Source organism: Centruroides vittatus, unplaced genomic scaffold (assembly GCF_030686945.1).
Source record: "Centruroides vittatus isolate TY-2023 unplaced genomic scaffold, ASM3068694v2 contig_925, whole genome shotgun sequence".
Classification (NCBI taxonomy): domain Eukaryota; kingdom Metazoa; phylum Arthropoda; class Arachnida; order Scorpiones; family Buthidae; genus Centruroides; species Centruroides vittatus.
In genome coordinates, this window is record NW_027122611.1 from 207,175 (window position 1) to 228,962 (window position 21,788).

Genomic DNA, 21,788 nt, shown 5'->3' on the forward strand with positions numbered 1-21,788 from the left:
GACCTCTTTCTTTGTTAGACCCTGTTCTGTATATATGTGAGATTTATGTAAAATAAATGTGGAATGCACTAAGTATCGTATCTATTCACTTCTCAGGCACTAATATTGTAAGATTCACGGGAATTTTACAACTAACCGTTATGTATTCGCTGCTAGTTAATTTAATTATTACGCAAAATATACGAAAATAAAACACGATGCACACTTTAATTTGATCACGGTTCCATTATCGTATCCTTCCGTAAGAGGGCGTCAATTTCTGCGACGAACTTTTCTGTTTTTTTAGAGGACGTCGGATATGATTCGATCTGTAGGAAAACTGGCAAGTTCATAAATTTTAACTCGATTCCGTTTCTATTAAGGAATTTTTCGGTAAGATTCTAATCCACGTGACGCTCGAGTTCTCGATTTTACGCATCCATAGGAATATGGCCGCGAAATGGGAATGAGGATAACGCCAGATCGAGATTAACGCTACCGCCATTTTTAAATAGTGAAAACCAAAATGAAATTTATTTTTGATTCAACGAAGAAAATGTTGAAAATAAAAGATATTACGTAAACATTGTCGCAAGCCACGTAAAGCAATTTTTATTTTAAACGTAAGTTCATTTTAATGGATAAAATTATCCATGAATTTACTGCAAACAGAAATATTCAGAGGTCACTCCTATTGACTACAATAAAAATGCTTGTAGGTCCACCAGTGGCCAAGTGGTCCCGTTTCTCGAACACTGGGAGTTCAGTTCTGGGTTCGCACCTTGGCCAGATGGGCTGGCTATGTGGAGTTTTCTTAGTTTTCTCCATGCCCACTTACCCTTAAAAGACCTCCTGGAAGACATTATTCCTTGCATAATGACCATCATAAGTGCATACAACTACTATTACATGACAGTTATGTCACACTATACCAAGGTGTAATATAGCCTAGAAACTCATGCCCAACTAGCTGATACAATACAAATATACAAATAATGCTTGTAGACTAATACCCTCCTAACTAATCAATTTCTACATTACCACAACTTAACGTAATCAGACAGATGCAAGTACTGCACTAGTGAAATAGTTCCTTATACCGTATTGATGATTACATGATCTCTCACAGTAAGATGTAAACTCTGAATGAGGAATTTGTCAACCCTAGAGTTATAGACCCTCGTACGAGCAAAGGAGTCGATGAAATTGTACCTATATGAGTGACCCTTTGCGAGATATTCACCTCTAAAGATCAGTTTTTTCTGTGAACTGGTATATTGCCTATTCTCCATACTCTGTGTTGGTCTAGGCTTGCTATTGCTTGCCTTGACTGATGCTTCGCATATAGAGCTAGTGGAAGGAGTGGCGAAACTAGATTGAGGCGCCTCTAGCTACGATGCCGGGTAACAGAATTGGGGCTACAAAGGCAGCACCAGTGTCGTTCCACCTAGTACTTTTGTACTTGTTCCAGTACCAAGATACCCAACACCATTTTCCCAGTACCATTCATGAAATTCTAATATCTTTCCTTTCAATTTAGTACCTTTCAAAACATTCATTTTTATTCTATATGTGCTGTATTTCTATATTTTTTTACTTTACTTTGGCAGTAAATAGACGTTTTTATTGCTTCCTCATTCGAGTGCAGCAGTTGAGCGTATGTTTTTTTGCAATTAAATCTAATAAAAACTAAACTACAAAATCGAGTTTTTACTGATTCCTGTGAAACACTGTTATTAGCAAAGGAGCTACTTAAAAGCAACAATGATAAATGTTACACTTGGAAACCATCATCTGCTTCAACCATACAAAAACATTCTAGTATGGAAGATTCTGATGATGATGATCTTACCAGTGATTTTTCAATGTGATAATTTTAAAGTTTAGTACTTCATGTTCATTACTTTTGTTTCAACATTTTGTTCATTTGATTCTTGTTCAGGAATAATAGCATTCTTGCAATATATGAATTTATCCTGTATGAATTTTATATGCTATATGTAACACTATATATATTTTAATAAATAGAAATTTGATAAATTATATATTTATATATTATTTATAAGTATATATTTAAAAATAATGTATAATATACCAGTATAGATGCATTCAGCAGTTTATGGTCAAAGTAATGCCTGCATTAGTCAATACAATCATTTCTCGACTTACAACGGGGTTCGGTTCCGCAACTTCGGACGTAAATCGAAATGGTCGTAAGTCGAGAAGTGACTGTACTTAACAACAAAACAGTTAGCTATCTCATACAAGCACACGCAAAGGGTAACTAACTGCAGACGAAACTAAAGATGACGCAAACAATTGCAAGATATATATGTATATGATGTATATTTAATGAAAACTATAAAAAAATTGATACATTTTTAAAATATGTAATTCGTAAGTCAAGGTGGTCGTAACTCAAGAAGTGACTGTAGATTATTTTGACTTAATGTGTTGATTCTGTACGTACGTATGTCGTATTATCGATATTAATATCGATTTTAAAAAAAATACTATCACACATTACTGGTTAACTTTTGAACCTGGCTGTGCAGTGATATTGGTAACACTACAACTGACTACACAACAGTTATTTTTTGAAGTTTTGTGTGGGAGAAACCTGTGGATCATTATCACAGGAAGAAAACAAGCACCGTGTTTTCAGTACATATCCAATCCAAAGACGCACGTGTTTTCCCGAAGCAATTTTCTTTGTCTGCGTACAGGTGGTGCTCAACTCAGTTCCACTAGCTCTATAGTTGTGTGCTTCGGTGCTTGCTATCATTTGCATCTCAGTGCCCTTTTGGGGCCAAGTCTCATACCCTGTATAACTATACAAAATCAAGTACTCCACAAATAGCCAAGTAGGCTACTCAAAACTGGCATAGTCACGTGGGCTAAATAGTTAAATGTGATAGTCTTAGTAGAGTGATGCAATTCCTGATTGCTTGTGACCTGGAAGTAGGCTGATTTTGTGGGGCCGTATCTCACAAAGGGTGATACATAGAGGTGTGGATCCTTTGACTTTTCTGTTCCTATGGGTATGGTCTATAGCTCTGATAAGGTCTCAGCCATTTCATTCAGAGATGTCATTGTATTGACTGTTTTTCTAAGTATTATTGCTACTAGTGTGTACAACTTGGTTGCCGGGGCTGAATAGCCTAGCAGCTCAAGCCCCACTTAAGCATCATCAAGTATCAAATAATACTTGTAAACTATATTAGTACATAATACTACTATCCAATGTCGAACTCAAGGGCTGTTCTAGTATTATATCAACAAAAATTTGCCTTTTTTCAGTCTCTCCTCCTCCATCACCACCAGTCATCAGAAATCAAGGCATCCCCTTTCCCTGATTATATTAGGCCAGAAGTTAAAACCATTTATAAATATACAAGAATTACTTTCAGACACTTTTGTGATGATTAAATGACAAAAATAAACAACAGATGCAATCTTACGTTATTAAGGACTCGCCCCTCTTCCCTCATTATCGACAATCATCAGAAACAAATTAATCCCCTCCTCCTCAAACTATTGATGTAATACTTGAATATGTCGAGATATACATCAGTTGATATATTCTATTGCACTTTGGTTTAATTAATATACTTCATCACTGCAGTACTAATAGGAAATAGACAAGCAGCCTCCACAAATATTACTGTGTGGCTGTGGGAATCAAATGAGGATGATTATAATAATGCCAAAGTTGTAACATATTGAATCTTCATAATCATAATATAAATATAGCAATAAATTAATCCACGTTGTATTGGCATTGTAGATTAGACATATAGAAGACTAAGAAACCACTGGTCCAGATAGGACCTATTACAAGATGCATTCTCCAAAACTTACCTGTTTGGCGATTCAGAGGACTTGATTTTTCTTAAATTGATTTGATTGTTTTTGAAAGGTTCCTAAAGCATCTCCTACAGCTGTTGCATTATTTGCATTTGATTCCCCATAGTAATCCTCTTCTATTAGTTGATATTTATCAGATAAACCCAATTTATCTTATTCTTCTAATTCCACCCTACATACATAGTTTTTTAAGAGCATTTATATTTCCATCTTTAAAAATTTTTTTGGAAAAGGTCTAAGATTTTAGTCTATCTGCAAAATGAGAAACTTCACACGTTTTATCAAATACAAGTGCAGACTTGCAGCATCAATATCTCAAAATTGTTTTTTTGTTATATCCTTTTTGCATCTGATATCACATATGTATCCTTAATTTTGTTTTATGTCGGTCATTTTCTTGATTGATTTGATATGCTGTAATATACATTTAGTGTAAATATATAAACTTATGTTATTTTATATTACCTAACTGTTTAACCTTTAATTTTAGAATACTTTCTTGGAATAATATAAATACAAAAGATATGAACATTTCTAATGCTTTCATATGGCATTAGAAAATTTGAAATTTTTAATATATGATCTTTTCAAAAGAATTGACTTATTAATTTTTTGTTAATTATTTTCATATTTATTTATAATTAAAAGATAATGTTATAAATATTCTGTATTGTATTTAAATTTTAAAAATCAATATTTAATATTTCTTTAGATAAACTTCCAAAAGAATGCCATTCAACTTCTTCAGAGTAAAAATAGAAATGTTGAAGCCAGAAAATTATGGGGTTGGTTAAATACCGTCTTCAACAAGTAAGAATTAGATAAAGTTGAATTTAATTGAATAATTCTGATATTAAATGTAGAGAATAAAATTTAATTCATAGTAATTCATTAATACTTGAAGTGTGCAATGCCATAAGGTTGTAAATGCCATTTTTATCAAAATATGTTTTATTGAAGAAATGAGTTTTAAATGCAATGTTTTTTCCTACAAAAAAAATATTGTGGCGATAGTGGCGCTCTAAGTGGCTATATTTTGAAGATGAATTTATGTGCAAGCCATAACATTTTAAGTTACAAAGTGCAAGCCACGTGACTTTTGGCGCATAAAATGTTACTGTTTACATTTACATCATTTTGTTATTCCAATTTGTAACGCAGTGAGTTTTTTATGCAGAGAACCGGATAATAAATATTGCTAATAAAATGCCAGTTTATTAATAGTTAACCTGTATCACCTTATTATTTGATATTTTAAAATGATATTTGGACTTCCATTAATCTTTTAAATTTGAAGTTTTTAAATACATTTTAACTTTTATTACACAGTGGCGTGCCGTCATTGGAAGCGGTGGAAGCGCCGCTTCCACCTTCCCTTGTAGTTTCTAAAATATAAAGTTTCTTATTTTAATGTACTTTGAATTAATTAAAATTAATATTTTATTATAACTGCATTATGTATCTTATTACAAATTTCTATACTACATGTGAAAAAAACGATAAGATTACCATTGTATATTCGAATATCAGTGGCGGAATGGAAACGCTTACGAGACAGCTTTCACGACGAGAATAACTGAATGGTGTAAAGCAGCCAGAGGGCATTGGCGCATGCGCTTTACAGAGCACCAACCTCACCCGGTTTAGCTGGTAGAAGTTACACACGTGTAACGCTTCCAACGATTCTATCCCTTAGCCACTGGCAGGGAGCTATCTGACTAAGTGAATTGTTTAAGATTTAAAAAGTAAAGAGTATTCAATGTTATTTTTATGTACTTTTTTTGCAAAGTTATATTTGATTATAATTTTTTTTTTAATTATACTGTAATTATATTGACATAAAATCTTTAGAATTTTTATCACTTTTAGATGTTAATAATTTTAATATTACGAAAAACAAATTTTCTAAGTGTTTTAATTCTTTAAATTAAGTAAATTTTATGGGAAATTTTTTGATTTATCTAAATTACGCAGCGAATTGCAATATTTATATTCGTGTCCCGACTATATTGACAAGTAACTCTTAGACATAAAACATACTATAATCAATGTCGATCCAAACAAAGACATACTAAAAGAATTATATGATTTAATATCATTAATATTTACGGTACCATCTGCTGGTGGGTCTGTTGAGTGCAGTTTTTCGACCACGGAGTAAATTCATACATTGGCCAGGAACACTCGGTCGGAGGAAAAATCATGGTCGCTAGCATTGCTTTCGATAGAAAAAAAGCTTTCGAATACGTTGATGGAGTCGACGACCAGCGACTTTATGATGAAGTAATTAATTTAGAGAAAAATTTATTAGTTTAAAAAAAACATAGGTAAAAGTCGTTTGTAGTCGGACACCCATTGTTTATATCAAACTGCCAGGCAGAAATCATAAATCGCGGAAGGAAGTCGTCCTATGATCGGTGGAAGATCGAATTCATCTTCTATTTTGACTTTCTCCGGCTCCAGGTAAGAGTCTCGTTACATTTAGTAACCAGGGACCAACCAATAGGGATGCGTGATTGAGGGAGAACGACCAATCAAAATGGATGAAAGAAAGAACGGAGATTGATATAATCTCTGACAATCGAGGACACCTGGCACTCGGTTAATGTTTCGAATAACCAAAACGCCGTGTGTCAACGCGCAGAAAAAATAAAAAAACAGTTTTTCGCCTGTTGTGCCAACCTGTAACCCGTGCCACTTTGGACTTAGACCGTGTCCCCGACGCCAACAGAGGTAGGTTTCTCTGTGCCCTACAGACTTGTCAACGCCACTGTCCCGGGACCACCTTTGATCGATCATCAAAGACCACATCGACGCTCAGGATGTCCGAACGGCTGATTGTCCTAAAGCAAACTATTTTGTACATAGTATATGTTTATTTTATGTTTCTTTTTTTGTCGGTTTTTGTCAGATACGTCTCTTCTGCCACCACGCACGTACGAATGGACCCTAGGTCATCACTGACGCGCAATTAACTGATTGCCCCTGGAAGTTGGCTTCTTACAGAAACACAGCTTCCCTATCATCAAATGTCATGGCACGCCACTGTTATTACATCAAATTAATACCTTATTGTTTATATTTTCCTTTATTTATCATAATTATATTACAATTGATAAAGATTACAGCCCAGTTCAAGTACCAAAACTGTGGGCCCAACATTGTTGAAGCCAGGAAGCAGCCACTACTAGATTATTACCAGTTTTTAATGTTAAAATTAATATTGAATTTGTAAATTGTGTTTAATAATTTAAATGTAAGTTTTTGGTATTCAAAACTGTTTTGCAGCTATAGAAACATTAATTTTATGATTGCAATTGTTTTTGGCATTTACACTTTTATGCACTTGCACAATTTTGGAATTTACAACGTTACGGCTCTAACCCTGTTTTTAAACTTTTTTTGTTTCCTTACTATCATACTTAGGTGTTTGAAATTAAACCCAATGTTTTATTCCAGAGTGTAAATTGTTAAAATAATTTTTATAGCATTTGATTAAAGTTTGTTCATTAGAAAAAGTGTTTTTTCTCTCTCCTGAAAAGTTTGTTTTTTGGCATTTACAACATTATGGCATTGCACACTTCACTTAGTAAACAATACTGTAAACCAACTTCTTAATTGTTTGACACTTTTCTGAATGACAGTAAATGCATAATTAAAGAGATATTTGTTGTATAAAAAGTAATTATATGAGTCTACTAAAATCTTTTAATGGTTTCTATGTTGTTTTTTTCAATGCAATTTAAATTTTGTATTTACCTGTAGAAATATTAAATTTATAAAATGGATGTGCTAAATTTTATCGGTTCCATTCCTTATTACCATAAAATACCAAAAGTCAGCCTGTTTAAAATAAATCCATTTTCAATAATAATTAAACATGTTTGGAAGTTTTCATCTTTATCATCAGAACTTAAATTATAAAAAAAAATTGCGTATTAATTAAAGCACAACTTATAAATGTTTATGTTAAATTTTTTAAAATTTTGTGTAAATATATTAAAAACACTATAAAAAACTAATTAAAGAGCTTAAGAGTAATTTAATTAAAAAATAAAGATTACATTAGTGCTAATGACTTGTATCCTAAATGAGAATTTAACAATACACCAAAAAAGGACTGAAATTATTGAATTATTCATTTCTCTTCTTTGTTAGTGTAGCTGAGTAATAAATAACAGAATCCTGAGAATCGCTCGGCTTTTAATTTTTATCAAAGTTTATTAATTACAGTTAACACCGATAGTTTCCAAAGAAACAATTGTACACACTTACTAACTAGGAAAATACAAAGATACTTGGGACCACCCGTAACAATATCACCAATTTGTCTCCACATACCGACAAAACAAAGGACTTATTCTAACTTACATCTAACTTAAATATAGCTTAACTAAATTTACAAAATAAAGGGCCCTAGAGCAAGATAAGGTTGATAAGAATTATACAGGAATTGTCAGAATGAAAAATTCAAAGGAGTGACTGGCAATAATAATAATAAAAAAAAACCTCGCATCCATTCCTTAATAATTGTGTTTGTTACGTGCTCGTCCTGCTTTTCTCTCTCCCCAAAAGTCTTCCTTCCTTTTCTTCCAATCTCCCTCTCTCCTCTCAGTAACCCCTCGACCGATCGGGTGTCACTCCCTTTTGTTTTATTACGGTTCAGACCACATGGGTCAACTAAGTACAGTGTGGTTAGGTAAACAGAAGCCGGAAGTACAGTTTTACTGCAGGAAGATGGTATAAGGAAATAGAAAAGAAAAATAAATAACAAGGCTCAATAAAGCCACATACGCCCCCACCAAAAGACATATTAACAATTAACAGAAACATTAATATGAAGATACACAACCATTAATGCATGCTGAACTACAATTCATCTTCCAAAGTGAAGCCAGCAATAGTTCACTTTCCGCCCCCATAAGTTATATGGGTGGGAGATCCTACCTCTCTGTTCCGTTACAGTTTTATTACCTAAATTCTCGTTGCCTCCATGATGTTGCTGGTTATGTTGATTATACCTGTTGTAGCTCATCCATTGCGCAGTGGGTAGGTGAGTGATGTCTTCTTTCTCTTCAATTTCCTCAAGTTCTCCAAATCGTGATCCTTTGTCTTCGATTGGGATGTTACACCTTTGCCTAGGCTCATGGAAGTTTGAGAAGCACGGTTTTAGTCTGTCAATATGTACAACAAATCTTTTCTTTTTATTACAATTTTCGATTTCCACGTTAACAGGCCCCAGGAGACGAGAGATGTGGAATGGGCTAAATATTTTGGAGGAAACTTGCCTTGTCTCTTCCCTTTCCTCAACATCCAAACCTTATGCCCTACCTCAAAGCTCCTCACCTTTTTCCCTGTGTTGATGCGGTTACAGTTAAGTTTGTTACAGTTGCAACTTAATTCATACACCGATTCACGGATGCATCGTAGCTTAGATGTAAGGAAATCCCAGTACTCTCGAATACCTGGGTGGTCATTTGTCTGTTCAACAGGGAACGCATGAGGGAATCTAGGATCAAATCTGTAAAGAAATGAGGGTGACTCATTAGTAGAGGAGTGTGTAGCATTATTATAAGCAAACACAGCAGACTATAAGAAGGTATCCCAATTGTTGTTGCTGCCTCTTGATATTCTGGCTAGAAGGTTACAGATGGATTTGTTCACACATTCACAAACTGAGTTCGAACAAGGGCGATATGATGTTGTAACATTGTGCTTGACGGTAAGGATGTTGCACATTTCATTAAAGATGGAAGACGCAAAATTAGTGCCCCAGTCAGAGATGATCTCGGGACTGCCATATCTGCAAATTATCCTCTTGAAAAACACATTGGCCCTAGAGGCTGCAGATTGGTCCTTTAAAGGGACGGCTTCTGTGTATCGAGTAAATGTGTCAATTATGGTGAGAATATAATGGTTACCCTTATGTGTTTGATTTAAAGGGCCAACTACGTTGATTGACACTTTTTGAAATGGATAATTAGCTACTTCTGTTTCTTGAAAGGGGGTTTTTCCTTGATGTAAGTTATGTTGTTAGTAAACTTTGCAGAACTTCACAAATCTATCGACGAGTTTTTGCATCTTCTCAAAGTAGTAGTAATGGCTTATCAGGTTACATGTTTTTCTTTGCTGTAGTGTCCAGCTAATGGTGATTCATGGAATGCTTTGATTACGTCATTAATTGCTGTTTCCCCTACACAAACATGCCTCCATTGACGTATTCCAAACCACCCCAGTTGTATGGGGACTAATACATCACCATCTGTTTGATACTTGGGAAGTATGCCACTACTTGGGTAATCATTGTAAGAGGGTGGGGACTTAATTAAATTTTCTCATTGGACCAAATTTTCTGTCCTCAATCTGGGACTTCTTTACCTTTTTCCACGACTCTTCACTGTTTCAATTAATGACATCGCCATTTGAGGAGGCTTCTTCTCTACTACCATGTGGTCGAGATAATAAATCAGCAACTGGGTTACCCTTCTCTTGAACATGCGTAATGACTAAATCAAAATTAGATAATTCGACGGCACATCTCATGAAGCGGTTATTGTGATTTTTCACAAAGGTTAAAGGTTTGTGGTCGGAAAGCACAGTAACCTTCTGACCTAGAATAAGATGCTTAAAGTGGCGGAGGGCTAAGATTATTGAGTAGCATTCCTTTTCGATAGTAGAATATTTTAATTCGGGCCCATGGAACTTCCTACTAAAGTAGCCAATGAGAATGAGTTTTCCTTCCCTTTCCTGTTCTAAGACTGCACCAGCCCAGACATTTGAAGCGTCGAGTGTATGAAAAAGGTATTTTAAAGTCGGGATGAGATAGTATAGGGGTTTAGATAATAGTTCTTTAAATTTTTCGAAACTTGATTGGCACTGGTCATCCCATAGGAACCTCACATTTTTTTAGTCAGATATGTAAGAGGAAGAGCAATCTCGGCAAAATTGGGGATAAAGTTGTGGAAGAATCCCACCATCCTGAGGAAACTCCTGACGTCTTTCACATTATGCAGGGGTTGGATTTCTTTGATCGGATCCACATTGCAGGGATTGGGTCGTATCCCTTCACTATCAATGATGTGTCCCAGATACCACACTTCTTTCACCACAAATTTAGATTTTTTTGGGTGCAATTTCAAGTTGGCTTTGTCTAATATAGAGATTACCTTCCTTAGGAGTTTCACATGATCTTCAAAGGATTGGGAGAACAATATGATATCGTCTTGAAAGAAGAAACAATTGATATCTATGAATCTCCCCAACAGCCTAGACATGGTGTATTGAAAATACCTTATGCTATTCTTTCCACCTTGCGGGAGGCAGCACATTTGAAATTTTCCCCACGGAGTAGAGACAGCAAAGAAATGACGGGTGGATTTATGTATGGGTATCTGGAAATATCCAGACTTTAGGTCAATTACCGAGAAGAATTTGCTTCCCTGAAACTTTGTTAAGATCTCATCCACCCGGGTAGAGGGAACTCCTGGGACTGGGTTACTTCGTTAATTTTTCGTAGATTGAGAGTAACCCTTAACTTGCCAGACTCTTTCGGGATAATGTGAAGAGGGGAATTTCATTCAGTTGTACTCTCCTCTCAAATCCCTGCTTTCAGATATGACACTATCATTTTATTTAGTTCACTCAAATAACATTGCAGTATTCTATATTGAATGAAAACAAAACACCTTGGTATTTCCAGCAAACAAGTAAAATTTAATAAAATAAAAACGTTTTTGACTATTTTTAATAGTTTTCTTCAGTTATTCTTTAAATTGAAAATGGAACATAAAATAGAATGCTTCTTTAAACAGAATTAGAACAAAAAATAGAATGCCAGCAATAACATCATTTAAATTTAAAAAATAAAATAAAAATAACATGAAATAAAAGTAACATAAAAATAGTACAAATTAAACAGTAAAATAAAACAAAGTATTAATATAATTAATTGTGGTAAAAAGATTTCCATGCACTAGAAAGACTATCAGCATCTCTATGGTTGATGCAACCTTTGGTATTATGCGCCTTGTAAATCTCGAGTTTTTCAATGTATTTAATAAAATGTTTGTTAGTGGCAGTCTTAATTATGGAAGCTTTATCCCAATAAATATTGATATCTTGTTCTTTTGCAAAGGCTGCCAGTACAGTACTGTCCAAGTGTTTAGTAATTGAATATTTATGCTCCTGTAACCTCTGTTTTAAAGACCTCATGGTAGCACCAACATAAACTAACTCTGAATTAAAACGGCAGTCAGTTAATGGGATTGAATATACTCCTGATGTGTTGTTTCGATTTAGTTTCAACTTATCGTTCCGTAGAATTCTGTAAATCGTAGGATTACGTCGATAGATCATTTTAACATTGTTCTTGCGAGCTATTTTCTTAAAGATGGAATGTAGGAAAGGAATATAGTTGAGAACTACCTTTCGGTCTTGGCTGGTGGTAGTAGGATGTTTATTTGTTGGATTACAAAATTTATCAATAAGAGCGTTAATCTCCCGTAAATGATATCCTTGTTGTACAGCTATTGTGCGTATGTAATTTAGCTCTCTATATGTGTCATAAATACTTGTACAGTGGGTATAGGCCCGTTTTATCCAAGATCTAAAGGCTGCATGTTTAAAGTTGCTGGGATCGAAAGAATTCTTTGGAATAATAATAGGAAGATAGCTAGGCTTTCGATAAATGTTCGTCCATATTTCACCAAATTTACAAGTGATGGATAGATCCAGGAAGTTTACATTCAGGTCACTTTTTTGTTCCAATGATAGTGTCAAACCATATGGGTTGTTATTCATTTTGTTAAGGAACTCAGCTATTAGACGTTTATGAAAATAAAGACTGACCATCTTCAACAACGACATAATTTTCATATGCAAGATATGTGGATGATGTGTTCATCATTTGGAGGAATATTAATAACGCTAGCGAGTTCCTTAACAAAATGAATAACAACCCATATGGTTTGACGCTATCATTGGAACAAAAAAGTGACCTGAATGTAAACTTCCTGGATCTATCCATCACTTGTAAATTTGGTGAAATATGGACGAACATTTATCGAAAGCCTAGCTATCTTCCTATTATTATTCCAAAGAATTCTTTCGATCCCAGCAACTTTAAACATGCAGCCTTTAGATCTTGGATAAAACGGGCCTATACCCACTGTACAAGTATTTATGACACATATAGAGAGCTAAATTACATACGCACAATAGCTGTACAACAAGGATATCATTTACGAGAGATTAACGCTCTTATTGATAAATTTTGTAATCCAACAAATAAACATCCTACTACCACCAGCCAAGACCGAAAGGTAGTTCTCAACTATATTCCTTTCCTACATTCCATCTTTAAGAAAATAGCTCGCAAGAACAATGTTAAAATGATCTATCGACGTAATCCTACGATTTACAGAATTCTACAGAACGATAAGTTGAAACTAAATCGAAACAACACATCAGGAGTATATTCAATCCCATTAACTGACTGCCGTTTTAATTCAGAGTTAGTTTATGTTGGTGCTACCATGAGGTCTTTAAAACAGAGGTTACAGGAGCATAAATATTCAATTACTAAACACTTGGACAGTACTGTACTGGCAGCCTTTGCAAAAGAACAAGATATCAATATTTATTGGGATAAAGCTTCCATAATTAAGACTGCCACTAACAAACATTTTCTTAAATACATTGAAAAACTCGAGATTTACAAGGCGCATAATACCAAAGGTTGCATCAACCATAGAGATGCTGATAGTCTTTCTAGTGCATGGAAATCTTTTTACCACAATTAATTATATTAATACTTTGTTTTATTTTACTGTTTAATTTGTACTATTTTTATGTTACTTTTATTTCATGTTATTTTTATTTTATTTTTTTAAATTTAAATGATGTTATTGCTGGCATTCTATTTTTTGTTCTAATTCTGTTTAAAGAAGCATTCTATTTTATGTTCCATTTTCAATTTAAAGAGATAACTGAAGAGGACTATTAAAAATAGTCGAAAACGTTTTTATTTTATTAAATTTTACTTGTTTGCTGGAAATACCAAGGTGTTTTGTTTTCATTCTGTTTATATTTCAGTAAGTGTTTTATTTTAGTATTCTATATTGTTTTGTATTAATTATTTGGTTACTTTTAACAATAGGTGTGTGAAGAAATTCCTTAGTATTGGTCAAATCTTCAATTTTTCGTGCGAAACATCCGGGGTGTTCAGTAAAGATATGCTCCACTTCCCTTTTTTCGTAGTCTCCTAAATGGGATAAATCAATCTCCACTATACTATTGGATTCTTCCTTTTTGAATCCACAACACCAATAAAAGTCATCAAATTCAGTTCCCTTTCAAGATGTTACATTCTCACCTGTTTCAATTAATACTTCTGGGAATCTGTTTAACACACTCATCCCCAATACTCCTTTGTATTCAACTTTGAATGGCAAGTGCATGCAAGTCATTTGAACATTTTGAGTTCTCCCTCCTCTTTCAATCTTGATATTAGACTCCCACTCACATTATATAACCTCTCCATCGATTCCTCGTAGTTGTTTCCAGCTCCTATGAAGTGCACTGTTCGGTTCCCTACTCCAATTCTCGCTCTGAGCGATCTTCAGGTTTAGCACAGACCTTTCCGCACCCGTATAGACCAGGAACTCGATACAGGTATCATATACATCACCAAGAATGAGGGGAAGGCCCTTTTTAGAGAAGAACACATTAGGGGCCAGGGTTAGCTCAATGAATGGGACGTGATTCTGGCTATCATCATGTCCCGTAATTAGTTTAAATCATTTCTATTCTGTTGAGGGCATTGGGGGGGGCCAGGTGGTGAGGACTCCTACAAATATAACATTTTTTTAGGCCAGATCGGTTCGGGCTATCCTTATTTTTATCTACATTTTCACCTAGTCGTTCGACCAAATCATCAACAGTGTCAGATAATGACCCCACCATTTTTTCCAACCTTTCAAGTCTATTGTTTTCCTTTGTTTTCACATTATTCACCACACCATTTGGGTTCTCATTAGCAGTTGGATTCTTTATTTCAATGGTGTGTACGAATTTACTTTCTCTACTAATGTTACACTCGAGTTCAACCCGTTCTTTTCTCTCCACTTCCTTAATTGCCTGATCCAAGGCCTGGGGTTCTCTCCTTAATACATATTCTTTTAGCTGGGACCGTAGGCCCTTTATAAATCTCTCTCTAATAATTTCATCCCTCAAGGCACTGATTTTTTCGTTATTGGAAGTGGCTTTTGATAACAGTATATTCATGCAGATGACATAGTCACATATCGTCTCATCATGGTTCTGCCTAATACTTAAGAGTTGGTCGAGTGCATTCTTTTCCTTAAGTTCTTGTTTTTTGTAACATTGAATTAAATTTTGCCTAATTCTCTCAAACGTACAAGGATCTTGATCAGCCAAGCTGAAGAACATTGATAATGGTCCCCCTTTTAACCGAGCTTGTAAGACAGCCTATTTCACTTCACTGTTCCACCCAGCCAAACGAGATATATTATCTATGGTATTGAAGAATTGGCGGACATTAACCAAATCACTGCCACTATTAGAAAAAATGGGAACCATTCCTAGGAACCCTGTGACTACCAGAGGGATCCCCTCACCCTCACCTCCTGAGGATGTAGCAAGATTGTTCTGGTTACAATCATCCATAACTAGTGATATAAAAAAAAACCAATACAATTGATTACAAAATTGTAGGGCCTTAAATCTACAAGCACGATAATACGATGCTACATTCTATACAATAAAAACCGTAACCCATTACCAACGGAATCCTGTCACAGACACCATTGTAGCCGAGTAATAAATAACAGAATCCTGAGAATCGCTCGGCTTTGATAAAAATTAAAAGTTTATTAATTACAGTTAACACCGATAGTTTCCAAAGAAACAATTGTACACACTTACTAATTAGAAAAATACAAAGATACTTGGGACCACCCGTAACAATATCACCAATTCGTCTCCACATACCGACAAAACAAAGGACTTATTCTAACTTACGTCTAGCTTAACTAAATTTACAAAATAAAGGGCCCTAGAGCAAGATAAGGTTGATAAGAATTATACAGGAATTGTCAGAATGAAAAATTCAAAGGGGTGACTGGCAATAATAATAAAAAAAAAAAAACCTCGGTTCTGTTCCTTAATAATTGTGTTTGTTATGTGCTTGTCCTGCTTTTCTCTCTCCCTGAAAGTTTTCCTTCCTTTTCTTCCAATCGCCCTCTCTCCTCTCAGTAACCCCTCGACCGATCGGGTGTCACTCCCTTTTGTTTTATTATAGTTCAGACTACATGGGTCAACTAAGTACAGTGTGGTTAGGTAAACTGAAGCCGGAAGTACAGTTTTACCGCTGGAAGATGGTATAAGGAAATAAAGAAAAGAAAAATAAATAACAAGGCTTAATAAAGCCACATTAGAATAGAAAAAGAACTATATATTTATTGTACTGTACATATACTATGTTACCAATAGCATCTGGACACTCTCATACGTTGTCTTGTCTATATGATACAAATACATGCTACTAATGCTATATAAGCAAACATACAAATGCATTAGCAGTGTGGAGACAGTGCGCCATCAAAATGAGTGAACATAAGGAATTGAGTCTCTTCAAATGTTGTATGATAGTTTGGTCATTTGATCTGAGAAATTTCCAGCATATTGCATGTGTCCCAGTCTGTTGTCATTGACATTATCATAGTAGACCCAAGGAACTGGTAGACAAGGATCAGTAAACTCTAAAGTATGTTGGCAAACAAAATCATCAGATGTCCTTAGTGCCTACTGCATATGAGTTTAGTAACAGATACCAGTGACAGAAGTATTCATCAGGAGTTATTTGTATCTTTGTTATCATGGTCATGTTGTAGCTTGCAAGCCATTGATTACACCTGCCAGCAAGACTATTGAGAGCTCATATGTGGCCCAGAAGTAGAGCAGTAGGCCCCTTTTGCCTCTTATCTGCTTATCCAATTGCCATTCATCAGCTGTTCATCATACTACAGATAGAGTAGAAACAAATTCCAGCAGCAGATTAACAGAACTTATGGAAAGCTTACTCCAAAAGGTGATGGTCATAACAGAAGAAAAAAGATTGACCTTTTACAGGTGTCACTCTACTTATGAACATTTAACTTACAACTTTTTAGACTTACAATTTGATCTTGCATCTAAAATTTAAATTTTGCATGGATTCTGAAGTTCTCTTGATACTTTTGGTGGCATTGAAGTCTGTCCTTGGACAGTAATAAATAATTAATATGGACTTACTTCTATTTGTATCATTATTTTTTGTTTTTGCATGATTTTTGAGGTTCTGTTGTGAAATAGCATTGAAGTTGATAACATTGAAGTAATTGTTTGTAATTTTTAAAATTTTTTACAATTAGTGCGTCAGAAATGCATCCAAAGTATAATAGTAAATCTAGCAGTGGAGATAAATGCAAGAAGCAGCACTCTACTACCATGGACACTAAGCTGGACATTATAAAACTGTGTTAGGTGAAAAAAAACCATGTTTGAAATACCTACTAGTAAGCAGTAGTGAGCAAGAAAACAAGCATAATGTATTCTATTAAGTACTTTGAAGGATCAAACACTAACAATAAGTGGCTAGTTTGTGTAAAAATGTACGTTTTAGGTTAGTTTTTGGCTTACAAAGATTTCAATTTATGACAAAACTTTGGGAATCTAACTTGTTCATAAATAGGGAAATACTTGTACTGACAATAGCACTGAAGAGGCAAGAAACATCAAAAACTGATGTCCAGAAACTTTTGACAACATAGTGTAAGTCAGAAGACTGAAAATGTAATTTTGTAATATTTATTTTAGATGGTGTAGATTTAAAAATAAACATATTTTAAATTTTTCTAAAAATTTTGTTTCATTAATTAAGAGTTGATCCAGAACGAATAAAAGAAGTTGGTCCCGACCGAGCAGCAGCCGAATGGCTAATCAGATGCGGCGCATCAGTAAAGTGGAAAGACATCGACAAATGGCAAATTGATTATAATACTCTACCGACAGGCAACTTTCAGAGATACAAAATAGAAGAAATAGATGCAACAGATTCTTCAGTGATGTACGTTGGATTTCCTCATTTAAGTAAGAAAATTTCATGGGTTAATAAGTCACAAATTAAACAAACTTAACATTTCAGTGTTTATAGATGCAAAAATCACTTTAATTCTGATAGGTTGATTTTTCACACAGCCAGTCTAAGTTAAGTGAAACAAGACTTTATTGCATTAAACTTTCAAAGTACAGTAGAGAACCGAAAATCGGAATCAATTGGGGACTGGGGTTGTTCAGATTAGTGATTTGTTCCGATTACCGATTATGTACGAAAAAATATATTAACCTGTCCGATGTTCAAATTTTTCTCTGTTGCGTGTCGCTTCTGTTGAATTTTTCTTCGTTGCGTGTCGCTTTGTATTGAATTTTCGTCGATTTTAAGCCTAATGAAAATTTTTATAATAATAATCAAGGCTATCATATTGTTAAAAATTATTTTTTCATTTTGTACAAACAAAATAAATATATTGAAGAATATAAAAACATGAAAATTATACTTTAGAAGTAAATTTAGTATCAAAAACGTTCGATTCAGCATGACACAGTTCGACTGAAAATCGTTCCGATTACCGGGGTTCTGATTAACGAGTCTCTACTGTATATCTTTACATCAAATGCGTTTTGAGGTAACATAACTTTATAGCCCCTCTTCAGTGATGCATGAGAATGTAGAAACAATTTTGATACTCTGGACTGTGCTTTTAAACAGATTTTTAGTATAAATACAGTAAACCATTATAACATCATACTCATTAGTTACAATTTTAAAACTTTTATTATAAAATCTGCTTTAGTATTCACTAATACAGAAACTGAAATTAGTGAATACTAATTTCAGTTTCTATACAGCAGATAAGTTTCTATACAGTGGATATATATATATATATTTTTTATATTATATTTATAAAACTGAGGTAATTATATGAATTAGAATTAATAGAATTTAAATAATAATTGTCATCTCTTATCAGTTTAAAATTATTTTTATAAATGGTAATGTATTTGGTTCTTATTTCTAATATTTTAAAAATTTTTTCAGAGAATTTAAATTACTTGAAAAGAATCAAATTCCATAATTGTAGTTATTTAAATGATGAAGGTTTAGAAATGTTAGACCTTGTGAAAGACACATTAGAACACTTGGAAATAACAAGTTGTGGAAATGTTACAAATAAAGGACTGACACCTCTGAAGAATTTAAAGTAAGATTTCTTAAATTTCTATTTTAAACAAATTATAAAGTAAGAGAAAATCATTTAAATTGCATTTTAAATGACTTCTATAACAGTTTTCATCTTAATATCCAATTACATCATTTTAATTTTAGTTATTAAACTTTCATGTTAGGTTTACATTTAAATTTGATATTGTAGCTGTGCAAGCTAACTTCTTTTCATTTAGTAAATAGAAATATTTTAACAAATATATAATATATTGAGTTAGAAATCAGCATAAAATTCTTAAAAATTTATATACAAAGTATACACTGCTTAATGATGATTATATATTCCCAGAAATACATCATTAAGCAAACTTCGTTGAATGTACGGTACGTAGACAAACCTTATGTGGCATAGTCTACGACTCATATAGGCTATACATAACACAATGAGGAATATTTGTGTCTAAACAGATCTAAACATAGACAAGGTATGGGCAGTTATGAATTTTTCAGTTTCATTATAGCGTTATGGGACCTCCATTGTGTACTGTACATGGTCTGTTGTTAATCAAAACACTGCTAAATGGCACATATCTATATTAATTGAAATTATTAACTGAAAACTATTTCATAAATTGCAGCATCATATATATGAGTACATAAATACACTAATCATCAGGGTATAGTCATAAATCAAAAGGTGCCAGAGTGTTAATTAGTACCCCGAGTTTGAATCATCACTATCTATGGAGATAGTGATGATTCACCATTCATCACTGTACATCACCATGATTCAAACTCACCATTCATCACCATATGGAGGTGCCACCATAAAAAAAAATTATTTTGATGGTGGCACCTTCATTTTTTGATGATTTCTCAAAGAATTGTGTATATGCACAACATACCTTTTGGTGCAATATCTGCAAAATGGCTAAAATATTACAAAAAAGACATATATTTGTATTCAGTGCAAAAAACTGTGCAAGAAGTAATTTTCTGTTTTTTTAGTCAAGTCTAAAGACCAACCTATATGTTCAGAAAGTATATGGCTTTCTCCCTGCTTTAAAAAAGTACCAGGGCACAACTACAGTGCTGCCTATAATATAATATATAAAAATAAATAAATAAAATATACATGAAATTTGGTGGTCTCGAGGACAATATATGCCATCCCCCTACAACGAATACCAATAATAATAACAAAAACTTTAAAGAATTAAAAGCTAGTGGCTTTCTTTCTTCAGTAACACATCACACAAAGAACAGTTGATTTATGAATATTTTATTAAAGGTAATGCGTTTTGGGTCTTAGTGACCCCTCTTCAGTCCTTAGAATGGTTGGTTGTTGGTTACAATTGACATGAGAGTATGTTGAGTAATTGACTTAGTAATCAGTTTACTAAACTGATGTTTTAAATACAAAAACTTGTAAGAATAACTAAACGAAACATTTTATGCATGTGACATACTGCTCATTTTATCCTTTGTTCACTATGGATTAGACCAAGCATTATATATGATAACAAGATTATCTTTTCCTTTACTTTTTATAAATGAAAAACATATTTTTCATTTTTCAGATCTTAATTAAACAGTAAATTTTCATTTTTTAAACTATTTGTTCGTATAATCAAATTGGATTTTATCAGTAGATTCCTTACTATTAAGTAGTCTACACACGTATAAATTCCGATTTGTAGACCATAAATAATTTAAGCTGTAATTGTTGTTTCCAGAAAAAAAAATATAGCGTACCTTCATTGTTATTTAAATAATGTAAAGATTTTTTAGCGTTAATAATAATTTTATATCAATTTTTCCGTAAGGTAATTAATATATTTTATTATTATTATTTTTTTAAATAGAAACTTGAAGTATCTGTTGTTGTTCGATCTTCCAGAAATAGTAAACAGAGAAGCTTGTGTGGAAGACTTGAGAAATTCTCTTCCCGGATGCGAAATACACTTTCCTGCGCCAGAAAAGCAATAAGGTGCTAAATTATCGATTAATCTTGCAAGTAGCGCTTAAACATTCTTCGTGAGTTCAAAAGGAAACAAATAAATAATAATTATTATTTACTAACTATGGTTTGATAATGATTATTCAATAAATTCGATGCAGTCTATTGACTTTTATTCTTCGCGTACACAAACGCATTGTCGTCGTTAACCGTCCGCGATCGACAGTTTGACATTGCGTCGATAAGGGTCCGGTTTCAAATTCGATCGTTGTGATGTCGAATTTCCTCTCTCACTACCCAGTGTCTCATTCTGTTCCCGGCCAAACCCACGATGGGATCGATTAAAAGGTCCCGTTAGCATTCACAGTGCGTAAAAGTAGAGTCGTTCCATACCAGATCAATCAACTGATCAATAATTTTGATCCTCTGCTGCCACTGATACATTGTTGCAACAACGCGCTACTGTACGTGAGAAAAATGGAAATCTCTTTTTCTCTCAATCCAGCGGGTTTACAACGGATTAATGGGAAAATAGTTACATATCAAATATACCATTATAGAATTCACAAGCAGTTTTGTAAATATAATCGCATTCAGAAAAAAGAAAAGAAAAATCAGTACAGTATCAAGAAGCGCCAGTAACACGGCGTACGCAGCACTTTTTACTAGGATATCATGCTCATTCTGTGATGAAAATTT

At 33.7% G+C, this 21,788-nt stretch overlaps 1 protein-coding gene across 1 annotated transcript; it reads left to right on the plus strand.

The window, feature by feature from the left end:
- The first annotated feature begins 241 nt into the window (after positions 1-241).
- LOC136984616 (ATP synthase subunit s, mitochondrial) lies at positions 242-21,211 on the plus strand. Its single transcript, XM_067281679.1, has 5 exons — positions 242-322; positions 4,559-4,656; positions 17,786-17,994; positions 19,004-19,166; positions 20,995-21,211. Exons 1-5 carry the CDS (start codon positions 299-301, stop codon positions 21,116-21,118), a joined length of 618 nt encoding a protein of 205 aa, XP_067137780.1. The 5' UTR covers positions 242-298; the 3' UTR covers positions 21,119-21,211.
- The last annotated feature ends 577 nt before the right edge of the window (positions 21,212-21,788 follow it).

Excerpts from the sequence above, each read along its gene's own strand:
- LOC136984616 (XM_067281679.1), top strand. The coding sequence starts at position 299 with ATGATTCGATCTGTAGGAAAACTG. Across the intron at positions 4,657-17,785 it reads TTAAATACCGTCTTCAACAA|AGTTGATCCAGAACGAATAA; the intron begins GTAAGAATTAGA and ends TCATTAATTAAG. Across the intron at positions 19,167-20,994 it reads ACACCTCTGAAGAATTTAAA|AAACTTGAAGTATCTGTTGT; the intron begins GTAAGATTTCTT and ends TTTTTTAAATAG.